This window comes from Misgurnus anguillicaudatus, chromosome 22 (assembly GCF_027580225.2).
Source record: "Misgurnus anguillicaudatus chromosome 22, ASM2758022v2, whole genome shotgun sequence".
In the NCBI taxonomy this organism is placed as follows: domain Eukaryota; kingdom Metazoa; phylum Chordata; class Actinopteri; order Cypriniformes; family Cobitidae; genus Misgurnus; species Misgurnus anguillicaudatus.
Window position 1 is genome coordinate 37,407,479 of NC_073358.2, and position 18,466 is coordinate 37,425,944.

At 38.5% G+C, this 18,466-nt stretch overlaps 3 protein-coding genes across 3 annotated transcripts in view; 2 read left to right on the top strand and 1 right to left on the bottom strand.

Moving 5' to 3' along the window:
* dph7 (diphthamide biosynthesis 7) lies at positions 1 to 3,806 on the top strand. Its single transcript, XM_073860306.1, has 9 exons — positions 1 to 440; positions 542 to 675; positions 1,322 to 1,409; positions 1,908 to 2,000; positions 2,083 to 2,242; positions 2,396 to 2,468; positions 2,572 to 2,637; positions 2,732 to 2,904; positions 3,152 to 3,806. Exons 1-9 carry the CDS (start codon positions 300 to 302, stop codon positions 3,556 to 3,558), a joined length of 1,335 nt encoding a protein of 444 aa, XP_073716407.1. The 5' UTR covers positions 1 to 299; the 3' UTR covers positions 3,559 to 3,806.
* mrpl41 (mitochondrial ribosomal protein L41) lies at positions 3,734 to 5,464 on the bottom strand. Its single transcript, XM_073860308.1, has 2 exons — positions 5,368 to 5,464; positions 3,734 to 4,503 (listed from the first exon to the last, which is right to left on the bottom strand). Exon 2 carries the CDS (start codon positions 4,474 to 4,476, stop codon positions 4,069 to 4,071), a length of 408 nt encoding a protein of 135 aa, XP_073716409.1. The 5' UTR covers positions 4,477 to 4,503; positions 5,368 to 5,464; the 3' UTR covers positions 3,734 to 4,068.
* Positions 5,449 to 18,466, top strand: part of pnpla7b (patatin-like phospholipase domain containing 7b) — a 23,150-nt gene continuing 10,132 nt past the window's right edge. The window contains exons 1-26 of the mRNA XM_055199065.2: positions 5,449 to 5,564; positions 6,303 to 6,351; positions 6,502 to 6,576; positions 6,666 to 6,750; positions 7,795 to 7,877; positions 7,979 to 8,067; positions 8,153 to 8,293; positions 8,383 to 8,542; positions 8,657 to 8,737; positions 8,842 to 8,970; positions 10,615 to 10,695; positions 12,249 to 12,381; positions 12,938 to 13,012; positions 13,118 to 13,200; positions 13,288 to 13,443; positions 13,581 to 13,658; positions 13,745 to 13,950; positions 14,029 to 14,160; positions 14,281 to 14,404; positions 15,726 to 15,839; positions 15,906 to 15,981; positions 16,058 to 16,207; positions 16,315 to 16,378; positions 16,487 to 16,655; positions 16,774 to 16,956; positions 18,189 to 18,307. Of these exons, the coding sequence (XP_055055040.2) occupies positions 6,310 to 6,351; positions 6,502 to 6,576; positions 6,666 to 6,750; positions 7,795 to 7,877; positions 7,979 to 8,067; positions 8,153 to 8,293; positions 8,383 to 8,542; positions 8,657 to 8,737; positions 8,842 to 8,970; positions 10,615 to 10,695; positions 12,249 to 12,381; positions 12,938 to 13,012; positions 13,118 to 13,200; positions 13,288 to 13,443; positions 13,581 to 13,658; positions 13,745 to 13,950; positions 14,029 to 14,160; positions 14,281 to 14,404; positions 15,726 to 15,839; positions 15,906 to 15,981; positions 16,058 to 16,207; positions 16,315 to 16,378; positions 16,487 to 16,655; positions 16,774 to 16,956; positions 18,189 to 18,307 (2,828 nt within the window). The 5' untranslated portion in view covers positions 5,449 to 5,564; positions 6,303 to 6,309. The remainder of the gene's footprint in view (positions 5,565 to 6,302; positions 6,352 to 6,501; positions 6,577 to 6,665; positions 6,751 to 7,794; positions 7,878 to 7,978; positions 8,068 to 8,152; positions 8,294 to 8,382; positions 8,543 to 8,656; positions 8,738 to 8,841; positions 8,971 to 10,614; positions 10,696 to 12,248; positions 12,382 to 12,937; positions 13,013 to 13,117; positions 13,201 to 13,287; positions 13,444 to 13,580; positions 13,659 to 13,744; positions 13,951 to 14,028; positions 14,161 to 14,280; positions 14,405 to 15,725; positions 15,840 to 15,905; positions 15,982 to 16,057; positions 16,208 to 16,314; positions 16,379 to 16,486; positions 16,656 to 16,773; positions 16,957 to 18,188; positions 18,308 to 18,466) is intronic.

An 18,466-nucleotide genomic window follows, 5' to 3' on the forward strand; every position in this document is an offset into this window, starting at 1 on the left:
TCAACCACCCGGAAGTTGTTCGGTCACGCACTTCCTGTTCACCTCGCGACAGTCTGAAGTTACACGAAATTTTCAAAGAACTGCTCTGTGTGTGATTATGATTGAAACAATTGAGTTGTTTACATAAGCGACTTAATATTTTATTTTTTATTACCAATAACTCAATGGAAGCTATTCTGGTATGCTGCGTGAGTGTGTCATAGACTGAGGACACGTGCACAGTAAACAACACACTGTGGTTTGTTAGTCCGATTATCCCATCGGAGTAAAGTGCCTTGTCCAATGCAGAGTTGTTTAAAATGGATTGTCAGTCTCGAACCCGAACACTTCAAGTGTTTGATACGGAGTTAAGCGCCGATACGGTCGAGTGGTGTCCTATACCAGAATGGTCTCATATTGTGGCATGTGGGACTTACCAACTTCAAAAAAGCGATGATACGGTATTAACACGATTAATTTGCTCTTATTAGAGAGTGTTAGTCGTTTATATCAGTAAGTTTAAGAAGCCAAGTACTAAATATGTATTTTCTGTTAACAATAGACAGCAGAAGAATGTACTGCACCGAGCAGAATAGGTCGACTGTATCTGTTTCACTGTAACACACAGCGATCATTTAGCCCTCCACTCACTGAGACTCAACGCATAGACACTCCTGCTATACTGGATCTTAAGTGGTAGGTGAATCATGTTATATATTTTGTGCTTATGTTTATTTTTGTCACTGAAGTTAATCCAACATTACTATTTCTAAAGGTTTTCTATCACAAATGAACCATTTAAACCATTTTAAGATTTCTTAAAGGGATAGTAACCCCAAAAATAAAATTTCTGTCATCATTTACTCACCTTCATGTTATTACAAACCTGTATACATTTCTTTGTTCTGATGAACACAAAGGAAGATATTTTGAGAAAATTTTGTAACCAACCCATTCATGAACCCAATTTCCCTCCATAGTATTCTTTTTATCTACTATGGAAGTGAATGGGGTCCTTGAACCGTTTGGTTACAAGCATTTCTCAAAATATCTTCCTTAATTATTTAATGGTGTTTTATTGGTTTCCATCTGCCAGAACACATTTCCAGTAGACCCAGAGAGACCATTACATGTTTCCATTAAAAAAATAAATTCTCATTATTATAACCATTAAATCCATTTGAATTTCTTTAATGGTTTTCGTTTTGTTTTGAAACAAGGCAGCACCATTTATGCCCTGAGTGTTTATTGTATGTATGTATGTATGTATGTATGGTTTTTAACTTTGTTCATTCTGTGCATGTGTTTTGTATATCATTTTTTTACGTTATATTTTCATCAGGTGTCATGTGCCGATATCAGAGCACCCACTATTGGGTATGGCCACCGCTGGAGGAGAAATTAAGCTGTACAAACTTACCGAGCCTAAGGTAATGAATTGAACTTATGCTGCATGCTGTCTTTACCTCAGAAAATAATGTCAAATTGTCATTCAGTTTGAAAAAAAAAATAATGTGTGCAGTAATGGACTAATGGAAGTTTAAGAGATTTAATATTTCATCATGCAGAATGGGCAAGGCATTGCAGTTAAAGGGATAGTTCATCCAAAAATGAAATATTAACCCATGATTTATTCACCCTCATACCATCCTCGATGTAGATGATTATCTTTTTCAGACAAACACAATCTGAGTTATATTAAACAAATATCCTGGCTGTTCCAAGTATTATAATGGTAGTAAATGGTGCTTCTGATTTAAAGCCTAAAATGTCCTGCTGTCAATAGAGCTCAACTTCTTTTGAAACCTAGAATCTTTCCTTTAGGTATTGTAGATGTTACATGCACACGCAGTTTGAATGTTTTCATTGCCGTGTTTGTTGTATATTAAGTATCCTCTGCTTGTCTATCTGGATTTTGCCTCCAGTAGAAGGGCACCTGTGTTCTGGAATGTGAGTTGAGCACCGTGTTGGGTCCTGACAGGCTGGCATTATCATTAGATTGGTCTACAGGGAGAGGCGAGAGCAAGGCACTCTCCTAACTACTTCACGCTTTGCCATTGCTTTTTCTTTCTTAATATTTAATGCTTGCTTTTCTCTCATCGTAGCAATGATGTACGTGTGGTGTCCAGTGACTCTACTGGCTCTCTCACAGTGCTGTCTCTGGGGGAAGCTAGTTTGACTGCCGAGTGTCAGTGGAAAGCTCATGACTTTGAGGCGTGGATCTCTGCATTTAGTTACTGGGATACTCAGGTTATTTATTCGGGTAAGAGGAATAAGAATATTCTATCCATGAGGTTTAACATTACAAGTTATTATATCAACGTTAGATATATTGTTACTATGATGCTTGTCTTTGTTTTATATTTCTTTCTACGTGTATATATATATATTTGACCATGTTATTTCTGTTTATCAGGTGGTGATGACTGCAAACTAAAGGGCTGGGATTTAAGAATGGGTCCCACTTTTCCTACCTTCACCAGCAAGAGGTAAAATGTGCTTTTGCAGTTTGCCCTAAATTTATATAATGTAAGCCTTTATTCCATCACCATTTCTATTAAATTAATATTGATATTGCTCATTTGTCTACAGACACACTATGGGAGTGTGCAGCATACATAGTAACCCTCACCGAGAACACATACTAGCCACTGGAAGGTAAGTGGCTTCTTCAAAAGTGATCACCAAGAACACAGTGTACTGTATGCATTTATGTACAAATGCAAATGAGCTACTGTTTTGTCCCTTATAGCTACGATGAGAACGTGTTGATCTGGGATGGGAGGAATATGAAGCAGCCTTTGAGTGAGACTGCTGTCGGTGGGGGCGTTTGGAGACTCAAGTGGCATCCAAATCATGAGCACTTGTTGCTGGCCGCATGTATGCATAATGATTTCCATATTCTCCATTGCCAGCAAGCTATAGGTAAGTATATAAAACACAAAGCTTTTAACCATTATGTGTTAATTTCCTTCTCAATAGAATTCTAGATTAGTGGTCTTGTTACTGTCAGTATAGGCAAGGCATTAAATTGAACTCTTTTAAACAAAATATAACAGGGGTCCCAGTGCTCCTCTATGGTTACTGAACCATTTTCAGGCTAAAGATCTTGATCATCTAAATAGATAATCATTGTTTACTGTGCAGGTTGTTAATCTCCATGTCTTTATAGATGGACAAGATGCACCATGCCCGATCCTGGCTTCTTATATTCTACATAACTCTTTAGCATACGGAGCAGACTGGTCCAGATTGCCCCTTAGCTACTCCGCTCCCCCCTCTCCTCAGGAGCCACCAAAAACCAGCGTCGGGCTCTCTGAGTCTGGAGGTCACCTCAGGATCCAGTATGAATCCCCTACTGCCAGCTTTGACACGTCGCTGGAGGATGACTCCGGGCGCTATGTACCAGAACCAGAAAGTTCAGCTCCAGAACCTCCCACTCTCTCTGTTAAAGACTCCGAGTCTCTGTCCTGCCTGCTGGCTACCTGCTCTTTCTACGACCACATGCTGCACGTTTGGAGATGGGACTGGACCCCGGAAGAAAAACAGGAAGCCCCTGTTCCTGCCCACTCGTCCTGAAACCCCTTCCTGCTTCTGTTATGAATGACCATGCTGCTCTACAAATAACCTTCTAGGTTAATGTTATTTGGACCTATACGTTTCTATTTTGTGTCCTACTGTAACTACAGTATTGCTTTAAATATATGCAATTTGGTATATTTTTATTTCAGACAAACCAAGAGTCATTTTCAAATTATATATTTCAAATGTGCTGACTGTTTATTACAAAAATGCAATTTGTACAATAAAATAACCACTAAATCTAAGTGTATACTTTTATTCAGCATAAATAGAAGCAGTTTTACTGTCAGTGGGTTGTTCTCCATCACAACATGATGAGGCCAATATCATTATTGCATTTCTGCAATACTGACGCATAGTTTCTAAAGAAATGGCTCTGTATGAAATAGTTTTAATCTTTGATGACTCTTACTTGTTGAATGGGTTAACAAAACATCACAATTGCAAACATTTAACAAAACAAATGCTGCTTAGAGTCCATTGCACATTTCTTAAATATAGAAAGTGCTAACGGGCAAAGTATTTGGGGTACAGCTTGAACAACTTTCCATCTTGTGTTTTCTCCAATCCATATTTCTCAAGATTGTCCTTATTGAAAACCCCCTCCTCAATGTCTCTCTCGATCTGTGGAGCCACCACTTGACTGAAGAGAGACTCTGCAGTCATGGGCTGCTCCGTACCTTCTGGAGCCTTGTATGATACATAGGGTTTCAGGTTAAAGCCCTCCAAATTTGGCACCACAAATTCTGGTATCATAGCCCGGACGGGTATGAATTTTCTGCTGGAGGTGAGCACTCCGGTGGGTCTGGCACCTCGGCTCTTGTAGAAAGTATTGGGCCCGCGTTTGCTCGTGAACTCCGACATTCTGTCAGCTCCTCTCACGAGCCCCCGTGTAAGCGTTGACAGGACCCCCATCTATAGGCTATGTATCTCCAGCAATGACTTTTAAAGAGAGATTATAAACAACTGTATAATGAACAAATTGAATGCATGAAAGACAGTACATTTTAAAGAGATAATTCACCCAAAAATGAAAAATCTGTTATCATTTACTTACTCTCATGTTGTTACAAACCTGTATACATTTCTTTGTTTTGATTAAACCAAAGAAAGATATTTTGGGAAAGGTTTGTAACCAAACCGTTAGTGGAACCCATTTACTTCCATAGTATTCTTTTTTCCTAGAATTTATGTGGATTTGTAACAACAAATTACGACAAAATTTTCATTTTTGGGTGATTATCTCTTTAGGTCTATTTGTCATGTCTGAGTCCCACATTGATCATCTCAGTGACATCTTGTGCGAGTTGGACAGCTATAAAATTAAACCTCTAGTTTGAACGTTACATTTGTTGAAAGCATATTATTACGCTATAATTTTGGAGTATTAACAAAAAATGGTAATAACTATATCATTTTGACTGAAACTGCGGTTACCATGGTAAAAATGTACAGCACACTAACGTTAGAGATTCACGTGCAGTTGACTAGCTAGGTAGTTAGCATGAACACTAGCAGTATTAAATCAGGATAAAAAAGTAATGTACGTTTCTATATAAACGAAAACAAAACGAAAATCAATGTGCATTTTCCTATACAAATGTAACAAATTGACAGTCGCCTCACTTTATTCCAATTCACCCTTGCTTGGGTAAAAATGATTATTAAGGCAAAAATTACACATACGCAACCAAAACTGTTGATTATTTTTCCAACGTCGTATTTAAAAAATGATAGTATAAGTTATTTACAGATAAGATAAAATTCATTTAAAAAACATGCAAAAATCAAAACGCAAAAACTCACCTTGAACAGTAGGCTTAAAAGACCCTGCTGTTCCCACGTTACACGTGCTTAAGAAATCACCAGTGATTGGTCAGCTTAACCCAAATGCAGCCAATAGGAGCACTGAATACTGAATAGAGAATTCGGGGGCTATTGACATGAATGGGGTCCTGTGAAGTGCATTGAAAGTGAAAAACAGACTTTGGAAACGCCGTTCAGTAGGTGTTTACTATTTTCCATGTATTTATTTAGATTGCTTGCATGTAAAATATCAGCATTATAAGATCAAATTATGTTTTTACAATTTTGTCAGTTACAGTGATTGACAACTCGATGTATCTGATTACAAGCGTGTTTAGTACTAGCTTGTGTGTAAACAACAATAACGTTACCGTGTTTACCTCTAACGCAAAGTCATATCCCGTCATGCAGTCCAACTAATACAAATTCAATTACAACTTCAAAATGCGCTTCTGTTCTATGCGACGCCCGATCCATTTTGTGTAACTTCACCCTATAAAGTTAACCCGCTTTAAGCGTTTGACTGTCCTCTGTGACAAGAACTCTGAAATTAAATCACATGGTGTCATATTTCAAAAGCAGGGAGACTGGTAATATTCGATATATTTCCTGATTCGGTGTGTTGCCATTGCCATCTTATTGTTGTATATTTTAATCTTTTTTTTTTTTTACTGTGAAATTAGTTTAAACACATATTTCAAACATACTGCCTTTTAAGATGTTTTTTAATACTACCTTAAAAAGTTGTCTACATGAATGAATTAATCAATCAATCAATCACAGTTGCTTGACAGTTATGTGAGTTCTTTGTGTATTTTATTACACAATCAATCACTCTTGACCATATAGAGTTTGCTTTTTAAAAACAGCTATTTTATATTTTTCATTAAAAATGTCAATTTGCTAATTGATTTCTGTTTTCTTCTACCTGTTAGATACAGTATGGATGTCAAAGAACCAGACGATACTTGCAGTATATTCCCGGTAAGACATCTCACAGTGAACATCTTGCTTTCAAATAAGTTTTTATATCATCTTTGTTGGGCTTTGGGTTAAAGTTGGTCAATCGTGATCTCTCAGTCCTGTACGGTATAGTTGATAATGGTCATTTTGATGATCTTTTGTGTGTTTTAGGCCGCTCTACCGTCTGGTAGCGAAATCAAGGCTCGTGTACAGCATTTCATAGAAGACCAGATACAGAGCTCAATGGTATATAAAGATCCCACACTTGTTTTTGGGAATTTGTACGTCAGTATTGCTTGTTTAGGAGAGAAATTTTACTCATCTGTTTAATGCAGTGGACTGGTGTGCTGATCGGAGCTGGTGTTGCAGTTTCACTCATCAGTATTCTTGTACTTTTTATGCAAAAAAGATACAAGGCAGGTGAGTATATCCCAGTCTATGGAGATAATATGCATAATATGTCACCATGCCTGTGAAAACCCAGCTAAAGTCATTTTTGTGATTTACAAGGGTTTAACTAACGCAGGGTTAATTGTAACATGGCTACTTTACATATATGTATATAGGGCTGAACAATCTGTGCTTTTGTGTTAATTCTTTAAGTGCGTGCGTGCGTGCGTGCGTGCGTGCGTGCGTTGATTGTGTAAAAATGTATTAATCTCATTTAAATATGTTTTGAATGATAGAGCCAAAGCCAAAAAGCGTACTTTGTGCCCCGCTCTGCCATACATAAAATCAACCTACATAATGTAAATAACATTCTGTGAAAATATAACCTTGATATCTTTAATATTGACTAAGTAAGGCCATGTCTATGATTGAAATAGTAGTGAAATTGATGATTTATACCAAACTTTAAAGGGGACATATCATGAAAATCTGACTTTTTCCATGTTTAAGTGCTATAATTGGTCCCAAAAAGATCAACCCAGTAACTTAGTTTTGGTATACCATTCTCTGCAAGCATGTAAAAAAATAGGTCACTGAAATTTTGCTCACCCTGTGATGTCAGAAGGGGATAATACCGCCCCTTAAACTGCACTATCCAACCACAGCACTGCCATTTAGTGCAGAGACCCCAAAACGCCACAAAATTGCCAAGTGGAAATCTTAACATGCTATAATAAATTATCTATATGGTATTTTGAGCTAAAACTTCACATATGTACTCTGGGGACACCAAAGATGTATTTCACATCTTAAAAAAGCCTTGTGAAATGTCCCCTTTAAGATCATAATCTCATATTATTAAGATTTTGAGACTTTAGCCTGGTTTAAAGGCAGGGTCATATATGGTTAATAACAAAGCTTAAAAGGTTAGTGGGTTTACAGTTCTGAAGTCACCACAAAGATTGTAGGGTGTGGACTCATATAGATCAATAGCATGCAGGTGGCCTGTATTAAAAGAGAAATGGAATAAAATTTTTTATGACTTTATGTGTAACTTTTATCTTGTTTCTCCAGGAGAAGAGCAAGCCGAGGGTCCTAAATATCGTTTCAGGAAAAGGGACAAAGTAATGTTTTATGGGAGGAAGATTATGAGGAAGGTATCTGAGCTTCATTATGTGTCTAACCATTTTGTATTTTTTCTACTTTGGTAATATGATGATGCGACGTTGCAGTGATTTGTGTATTTGTTATTATTCAGGTACAGACCCTCTCCTCACCAGCGACCTCAGGTCCAGTATCTCAAAAGCGAATCAGAAAAAGAACGAAAGTTCTGTCGATAGCTCGCAAGTATGTGAAAAAATGTACCGAAAAAAATGCAAATCACAGTCTTTGCAAAAGCGCAATCTTAATATCCCGTCTGTCTCTTGCTCAGAATCCTGCGTATTCGGAGGGAACCACCAACCCTGGAGCCGAAAGAGCCTCCTCCGTCACTTCTGGAAGCCGATCTAACTGTATTTGACATGCAAAACTCTCACCTGCCCTCTGAGGTCCTGTATATGCTGAAAAACGTGAGGTTGGTATCTACTCATGCCTCTTACAACAAGTTATTTTCCATAAACCAGGACATCCAGAACCAATGTTGTTGGATGATGTGCTTCTCAGAGTCCTGGGTCATTTTGAGAAGCCTCTGTTCCTGGAGCTGTGTCGACATATGGTGTTTGTGCAGCTCCAGCAGGGGGAGGGATTATTTCGACCAGGAGATCTTGATGACAGCATCTTTGTGGTGCAGGATGGCCATCTCGAGCTGTGTATCCATGAGAGTGTAAGAGCAAAACAGTCCTGCACTCCTTGGTGGATAGCTGAACTCTCCAGCTGAAAGCATGCATATTTGGTTTATAAAGATGGGTATAAATGTATTTTTCTTTCCATGGCTCAGGATGGAACAGTGGTGGTGGTGAAGCATGTTTTGCCTGGAGACAGCGTTCACAGTCTTCTCAGCATCCTCGATGTTATTACTGTAACGACGTCCATCTGGCCTATTTGTTTTTTTATTCTGATAATTCTAAACTGTTTTACCACAGAGTCTTCAATGATCTCACATGTGAACCGCTTACTCTGCAGGGTTATCCAGCTCCATATAAAACGGTTTCAGCCAGGGCTGCAGCCCCTAGCACTGTGCTCCGCCTTCCAGCAAAGGCTTTCCAGTCCGTCTTTGACAACTACCCAGAGACCCTAGTCCGGGTTGTTCAGGTATGAGGATTTTCTTTGGAAAACCTAAGCATTTTACACTTAAAAAAAATGCTGGGTTATTTTCAAACAAGCATGGATCAAAAAGGCACCAACATAATTGAACCCATTGTTTTAACCCATTGTTGGGTCAAATATAAAGCTTTTCTGGGTTAATGTAACCCAACGGCAGGGTTTGTCTCATTTTGACTCAATGCTGGTTTGAAAATACCCAGCTATTTTTATATTGTACAATATCTCTTTAGGGGGCTTTTATGCCAGCATATGTTTTCAATTGTTTCCAATGGAAAAGCGTCGTTTTTCAAAAAAGCCAGCAGCTGGCAGTTTTTTTCCTCGCTGAAAGCTGGCACTCAGAGATTTTTCTCTGAAAATATTCAACTTTGGATAAAAAAAGCTCAGCTCATCAATTTCAGCTCTCACGCGGCCATAGCAATGACGTTTCATGGAGGTGTTTGAAATAGGTGTGATCAAGTTCATGTGGCGATGTGCACTCCGATCGTCATGTGACATCAAAGTATCACTCTCACGGCACTACGACTCTGTCTGCGCAGTGCCACAGGAACATTTCAATCACATATGAATGTAGCTTAAAATGGAGTTGTAAAAATCCAGATTTCAGAGTTTAAAACTTGATGAGTTTAAAACTTCATCAATTCTGTATGTTTTTGTTTTAATGAGTTGCAACCCAAAAGCAAGTGTCAAATATTGCTACTAATGCACCCTAAATTACAGTTTACATTAAAGGGATAGTTCGGCCAAAAATGATATTAAACCCATGATTTACTCACCCCCAAGCTGTCCGAGTTGCATATGTCCATCGTTTTTCAGACAAACACATTTTCGGATATTTTAGAAAATATTTTAGATCTTTCTGTTGATTAAATGTAATGTTACGGGGTCCAGCCATAGTCCACGACCTTCAAGTCCAAAAAAAGTGCGTCCATCCTTCACAAATTAAATCCAAACGGCTCCATGATGATAAACAAAGGTCTTCTGAGGGTAATCCGTGCGGTGTTGTTGTAGAAATATCCATATCTAAAATTTTATCAACGCAATTAACTACCTTCCGGTAGCATCGCCATCCCAGTCTCATCCGCATTCAGGATGAGCGCTTACGCGGCGTACAGAGGTTTCTCTGCTGCTGCTCTGTCCCCCCGCCCTCCGAATTTGTCATACGTCACTAAGAAAAGTGCGTACACTACGCTAATACTCTTTCCTGAGTCTAAGATGGCGGCGCTACCGGAAGGTAGTTAACTACGTTAATAAAATTTTAAATATGGATTTTCTACAACAACACTGCACGGATTACCCTCAGAAGACCTTTGTTTATCATCCTGGAGCCGTTTGGATTTAATTTGTGAAGGATGGACGCACTCCCTTTGGACCCGAAGGTCGTGGACTATGGCTGGACCCCGTAACATCACATCTACTCAACTGAAAGATCTAAAATATTTTCGTAAATATCCAAAAATGTGTTTGTCTGAAAAACGATGGACATATGCAACTTGGACAGCTTGGGGGTGAGTAAATCATGGGTTTAATATAGTTTTTGGCCGAACTATCCCTTTAATGGCATTTACTGTATAAAACCAGACATGTCATAGCATTTTAGCTCATTTTAACTTGTCTGGTGCTACTTTTTCCCAGATCATCATGGTACGTCTTCAGAGAGTGACCTTTCTAGCCCTTCACAACTATCTGGGCTTGACCACAGAGCTCTTCAACCCGGTTGGTTTTTATCACGCTCTACGTTCATAAAATTACTGTTTGCTGTAATGATTCTGTTTTATGTTTTTCGTTAAAGGGACACTCCACTTTTAAAAAAAATATGCTAATTTTCCAGCTCCCCTACAGTTAAACATTAGATTTTTACCTTTTTGGAATCCATTCAGCTGATATCTGGATCTGGCGCTACCACTTTTGGCATAGCTTAGCATAATCCATTGAATCTGATTAGACCATTAGCATCGCATAAAAAATAACCAAAGAGTTACGATATTTTTCCTATTTAAAACTTGACTCTTCTGTAGTTACATCGTGTACTAAGACAGACAAAAAATTAGAAGTTGCGATTTTCTAGGCAGATATGGCTAGGAACTATACTCTCATTCTGACGTAATAATCAAGGACTTTGCTGCCGTAACATGGCTGCAGCAGGCGTAGTGATATTACGCAGCAGCCAAAAATAGTCCCCTTAGTGACTTTTAATGGCAGGGGACTATTTTCGGGCACTGCGTAATATCATTGCGCCTCCTGTAGCCATGTTACGGCAAAGTCCTTGATTATTACGCCAGAATGAAAGTATAGTCCTAGCCATATCTGACTAGAAAATCGCAACTTTTTTCTTAGTTCACGATGTAACTACAGAAGTTTTAAATAGGAAAAATATCAAACTCTTTGGCTATTTTTAGCGTGATGCTAATGGACTAATCAGATTCAATGGATTATGCTAAGCTATGCTATATGTGGTAATGCCAGACCTGGAGATCAGCTGAATGGATTCCAAAACGGTAAAAATTAAATGTTTAACGCTAGCGGAGCTGGAAAATGAGTATATTTTTCAAAAAAGTGGAGTGTCCCTTTAAAGGAATAGTCTACTCATTTTCAATATTGAAATATGTTATTACCTTAACTAAGAATTGTTGATACATCCCTCTATCATCTGTGTGCATGCACGTAAGCGCTGGAGCGCGCTGCGACGCTTTGATAGCATTTAGCTTAGCCCCATTCATTCAATGGTACCATTTAGAGATAAAGTTAGAAGTGACCAAACACATCAACTATATTTTATGGCGGAGGAACTATATTTTATGGCGTAATAGCACTTTTGGGAGTACTTCGACTCGCCTGAAAAGTCCGCTCCCCTTCTCACTCTCATAATGGGAGAGGGAGGGTGTTACTGCGCCGAGTCGAAGTACTCCCAAAAGTGCTATTACGCCATAAAATATAGTTCCTCTTTTAAATCCGCTTAGAAAAGCGCTACGTTTTATTTTGTACCACCAAACTTGCTCGTATAACTACTCGTCTTAAATAGGAAAAACGTTGATGTGTTTGGTCACTTCTAACTTTATCTCTAAATGGTACCATTGAATGAATGGGGCTGAGCTAAATGCTATCGAAGCGTAGCAGCGCGCTCCAGCGCTTACGTGCACGCACACAGATGATAGAGGGATGTATCAACAATTCTTAGTTAAGGTAATAACATATTTTAATATTGAAAATGAGTAGACTATTCCTTTAAGTAGAATTGTAATCAAATACATTGCTGTGAAATTATCCAGGAAAGTCAAGCAGTTCCTCTGGTGTCAGTGGCTGGCGTTTTAGGAGAGGCCAGTACTGGGAAAGGACTGCGGAGGCATTCTCAGACAAATGAGGAGTTGGGTGACAAAGTCCCTGAGAGGTCCTCAGAAGACGGTGAGGTTGTTTGTGTGTAGTTTTGTAGCTTTAAAGGGCCCATATTACTCAAAATCCACTTTTACGTGGTGTTTAGAAATAATTGTCTGTTGGTGTTTCTTCACCCTACAATGAAGATAAACTTTATTAATCTCCATTAAACAAAAGCAGTCTCATTAGACATGCTGTTTTGATTTTCTTGTTAATGTGATTTCACACTGATAAGCCCCGCCCACGGTCACTGACTGACTGGTTAACTTTACTCAAAACAAGCTTTTCTAAATGTGTTTGTTAGCATGTTGTAGCACTCATCCAGCTAAATATACTGTTGACCCAGACTGTGAATGCCAAAATAGGGGCATTTTGGACAAATGAATGGGGTATTTTGAGCTGAAACCTCACAGACACATTCTACGCACACCTGACCCTCATATTACATCTTGTAATATTGGCCCTTTAAAAAATCCCTTATATAACACTGCTTCTTTTGCATTGTAAAATAGTTGAACACTCAATATTGTGTGCATTACTGTATTCCAGTATAACTTGGTTCAATAAACTGATTTTCTGTTTTCAGATAGCATAAAGTTAAATCCAACAGAGAGCCCGGCCACTTTATTCAAGAAGTCTCGTTCTCTATCAAGCCCTTCAGGTGGTGTGCATGATACTGTACATATTGAACTTAGCTTACAGTATGTTTTTAATTAGGCATCCAGTGATGTATAAATATATACGTTCATGTGTGCTTATCTTTCAGTTGTGTCTCCTGGTCAAAATGTAACCTTTGACAAAGCAAATGTTACAAAAGAATTTGTTCCTACAAGTCCAGTTATTCAAAAGGTACCTCTGCCTTATTCAGTATCCTCATAAACTTATCTACATGAGCTCACATTACTGATGCCCATCTGTCTCTCGTCCTGTATTAAGTCTATTCGCAAGAAGTCAGTGACAATGCAGCATGCTCCTTCAGCAGTGTTTCATTACTCCGACACCGGAGGTCACTCTAGCCACATTCACCACTGCAAGGTTAATGCCATTTTTCAAGCTGCCAAGAAGGATCTGCTCAAGATTATTCAGCTTCAGGTCAGGTCACATTCATTATATTGGTCAATAAGCCAACCTTTTTCCTTGACCTTGATGCATATCAGAAAAGCATGATGGTGAATCGTATCTGGAATTTAATAATAGTAAAGAAATCCTTGAATTTATTTGTGCTGCAGGACCCCAGTCTTCTGGAAGATCGAGTTACTCTGAGGCAAGTTAAAGCTGGATCTGTAGTAGCAAGTGAAGGAGACCAGGTAAAAAGTGACCCATCACTTTGATCCCCATCACCCCACTTTACATTGCAAAGTAATTTCATGTCTATTCCATGTGTATGTGTTAGGACGTGAGCGTGCAGTTTGTGATCTCTGGAGCTCTGCACGTGTATCAAAAATTGATTGACCGAGAGGAAGAGACGTGTTTGTTTGTGGCACACCCTGGAGAGATGGTGGGTCACCTGGCCGTTCTCACAGGGGAGCCTCTCATCTTCTCTGTGCGTGCACACCGCGACTGTTGCTTCCTGTCTATCACCAAAGCACACTTTTATGAGTATGTGATGTACAACAAGCTGAATTAAGATTTTCTATACCAAAAATTAAGGTTAAATATGTATGTGACTGTCACCAGGATAATGCGTGCCGAACCTCGTATGGTGTTAAATGTGGCTCACACGGTGGTACGGAGGGTCTCGTCTTTTGTTCGACAGATTGACTTTGCCCTGGACTGGATGGCAGTGGAGGCTGGCCGTGCTGTCTACAGGTAAAAACGCTTTTCCATTTGATCTTAGTTCCAGCAAGTCGCTGGTCTGCTTGTTGATATTGTCATACCTAGTATTTTATTACACGTAACACTTTATCTGATCTCTTTTGACCATCACAGACAAGATGATAAGTCAGACAGCACTTTTATTGTTCTGAGTGGCCGCCTGCGTTCTGTCATTAAGAAGGAAGATGGGAAAAAAGAGCTTGCTGGAGAGTACGGTCGGGGCGATCTTATTGGTGTGGTGAGTGGTTTTATAAATGAATGTTTGTGTTGACAAGTTAATTTTTTAGCAGATACAGTACTGTGCAAAAGTCTTAGGCCACCATGCCACAATTAGATTTGTTGTTTTTGCTAGGTTATAGTGATCATATATAATTATTTCTCAGTCTCTTTAATAGAATACATCCAGAAAATACAAGAAATGTGTATATAGTTTTAAAAAAAATTTATAAAAATTTGAACTGATGTGTCAAGTTTTAGGGTAAACTCCCCTTCCACTTGAGCAATAGCAGGCAACTGCAGGATCTCTTTAACCTAAATAAAATTAAATCCTTATTTCTAACTCTAAAGAAATTAGTCTTACTCAAAAACACTCAAGATGTGTTTCGTGCCAAGAGAGGTCACACTAAACACAGACGATGCCTAAAAACAACATTTAGTCCTAAAATGTATTATTTTTATTTTTTTGTACATATTTCCTGTATTTTCTGTTTGTATCTTAATAAAATACAGCGGGGAAAACAAGTATTTGACACATCAGCATTTTTATCAGTAAGGGGATTTCTAAGTGGGCTAATGACACACAATTTCCACCAGATGTAGCCATCTAGCCAAATATTGATTTCATACAAAGAAATCGGAACATTTAAGTATACAAGTTGAGTCATAATAAATTGCCTTATTCCCTGTGTCATTTCACTTTATTTATTTATTATGACTCAACTTGTATACTTAAATGTTCTGATTTCTTTGTATGAAATCAATATTTGGCTTGATTTGTCCCACTTAGAAATCCCCTTACTGATAAAAAGGCTGATGTGTCAAATACTTATTTTCCCTGCTGTAGATTGAAAAATAAATATGGCTGGACATTAAAACTTCTAAAACAACTAGTCTGGTGGTGGTGGCCTAAGATTTTTGCACAGTACTGTATGTCTTTAATATCTACTAATATTAATTAACATCTGCTCATAGGTGTACACTTTTGTTCAATTAAATGCTGTCTACAATAAAAATGTCCCCTGTTTCTAATGTCCCAACTTCCTATAATACAGGAAGTACATCAACATAGGATTTTTTTTTTTTATATTTCTAGCATATTTTTAATATATTTTTAAAAGCACAATATGAAAGATTTTTGCATTAAATTTTTAAAAAACACAGAGCACAGTGTTATTTAAAGGTGCACTGTGTAACTTTTAGAAGGTTTACTTGAGAAAAATGCAATATAATATACATAACTATATTATCAGTGGTGTTTAAAGACCTTACAAGCTACGCCGTTGTTGTTTTGCGACCTCTAACGGAAAAAAATAAATTCAACATGTACTCATATGTTTTAGGTGGAAGCATTGACTCATTTGAACAGAGCTACTACAGTCCATGCTGTCCGAGACTCTGAACTGGCTAAACTGCCTGAGGGAGCTCTCAAATCCATTAAAAGGAAATACCCACAGGTTAGGCCACTAACATGTCACAATGTTTCATTTTGTATATCTTAACAACGTCCTGCTCTTTTAAAGGTTGTGACTCGTCTCATCCGTCTTCTCGGGCAGAAAATCCTGGGAAATATGCAGCAAGTAAACGGCCCACTTGCAGGTCTGTATGCAACATTTGTTTGTGTTCTCTCTCTAATGGCCTAGCATGACGATGATTACCTTGGCGATCTCCACAGTTCGCAATCTTGGTTTAAACACCCCAACCAGCAAATTGGATGCAGTCAATCCGGCTGCCAACCTGTCTACTGTTGCCATTCTACCCGTGTCTGAGGAGGTGCCCTTGATGGCCTTCACCCTGGAGCTTCAGCATGCTCTCAGTGCTATTGGTCAGCTTACTTTACTACTCCTTGTATTTATCAACTTTTTTTTTCACATTTTAAGTCAAACTGATACTTGGTTTAGTGTTCTTACTAAACCATACTACTTTTTTTAGGCCCCACTTTGCTTCTAACCAGTGACATTATCAGGCAGCGCCTGGGTGTTGCAGCTCTGGACAGGTGAGACAATTACAAAGTCATTTAATTGTGTTTCAATATCACACATCACCTAATTGTATATTGTTTGCAAGTATGCAGACTGAGTATTCATGTAATTCACTTTTCTAGTGTTCATGAGTACCGTTTATCCAGCTGGCTCGGCCACCAAGAAGACATCCACCGAATTGTCTTGTATCAGTCAGACGGTTCTTTGACACCTTGGACTCAACGTTGCATCAGACAGGCAGACTGTATCATCATTGTGGGTCTGGGGGAACAGGAACCCACCGTGGGAGAGGTGATTATAGGGACTAAAATTGTTTCATTTAGCTGGTTTGCTCATCTGGAAATCTTTAGCTAGGTGTTTATGTTGCTTATCGTAGTGTTTTGAAGTTCTCTTCTGTCTTTGCTATCAGTTGGAGCGTATGCTGGAGAGCAGTGCAGTAAGAGCTCAGAAACAGCTGGTACTGCTGCACCGCGAGGATGGACCGCCACCCAGAGGAACGGCTGAATGGCTCAATATGCGCAGCTGGATCTCCAGACATCTGCACCTGTCGTGCCCCCACAGGGTTTTCTCAAAGAGAAATTTACCCAAACTGGTACGAATGGTAACATTACTTTTGTTGCTAATGCTAACATAAGCCTGAGATCATGAATTATAGTAATTCGACAGCGGTGGTGCACATGGAGTAACTTTTTTAACAAATATGTGGATGGTAAGTTGGATTGTAAGGAAGTTAAGCCACCTGGGGCAACTTACGGTTAAAGGTGCAATGTGGGACTTTCTGAATGATCTCTTGACAGAAATGCAATATAATATACATTCTTATATTATGAGTGGTGTATAAAGACCTACCGTATATAAAATGAACTGTATTGTTTTTATTATCTTAGAATGAGACGTTTTTATCTGTACATACACCGCGGGTCCCGTAGCTTTACTATGCATTTCGAAAGGGAGGGGTGATGGTATTTATATATATAAATATATATGTATCTCTCTCAAAGGTTTTTTCCCTCCTAGGAGTTTTCCCACTGGACTAGCCAGGAGGGTTTTTCTCCTAGGGGTTTTTTTTATCTCCTGGATAGTCCGCCACATTTGGCTTAACTTACTACTTTACTGTATACGTTACATTTTTACTACGCTCGCTTTTCTATGCTTTTCCTACATCTATTAATGTAAAGCTGCTTTGAAACAATTTACGAAAAGCGCAATATAAAGTATATCTTTTTTGTACTTATTGAAGAGTTTTTTTTCTTTTCTTTCATGTCTTAATAGAAGTATTGTGAGCAATTATTGTTGATTGTACAGTCACTGGAACAGGATAGCATAAACATGTGACGACTGTCTTATTGGTTAATAAATGTAATTGCGGCTTAATGGTATAAAAGGGGGTAGGTGTTAATAAGCTTAAGCTTCTACCTACCCCTTTTGAGCATCATTTCTATTTTTTCTTTATTTCTTTCTATTTTTTTCTTTATTTCTCTATTTTTTTGTCTTTCTTTTTTTTATTTGTATTGTAATGAAATTTGTTATTTTGTTGATTTTATGTATTAGATGCTCAAATAAAACTAAATGATGATGATGATGATGAATAAAATGGAATTGAGCCGTGGACTGAGCCGTTAGATGCCGCTAAAAGTCCCACATTGCACCTTTAAGTGTTGTTATGATGGTTTTTAGCTCATTACTTGTGGGTCTAAAGCCAGCAATCTTCTGATCTAACCCTGAGCTTTAGCCACTCAGGGATTTAGTAGGTTTCAGTAGATCCCAGCATCTGCATTTGATTTTATTTTAGTCCCTTCTTTCCACTCTCCTTTGCTTCTGTAGAGAGAGATGTATCAACGGGTCTTTGAAAAGCCTCCTGACCGGCATTCCGACTTTTCCCGCTTGGCTCGGATCTTGACAGGCAACGCGATCGCTCTTGTGCTGGGAGGGGGAGGGGCCAGGTGTGGTTTATCTGTAATAATTCATATTGCCACACATTTCATTTCTAATCCACATAAATCAAACTAGTGAAAGCATGTTGATGTTAGTGAAATCTTGACTAACATTCTTAATCATTTTGTTTAGTAATTTTCCAGTAGTTATAGTATTTCTCTTTTGTA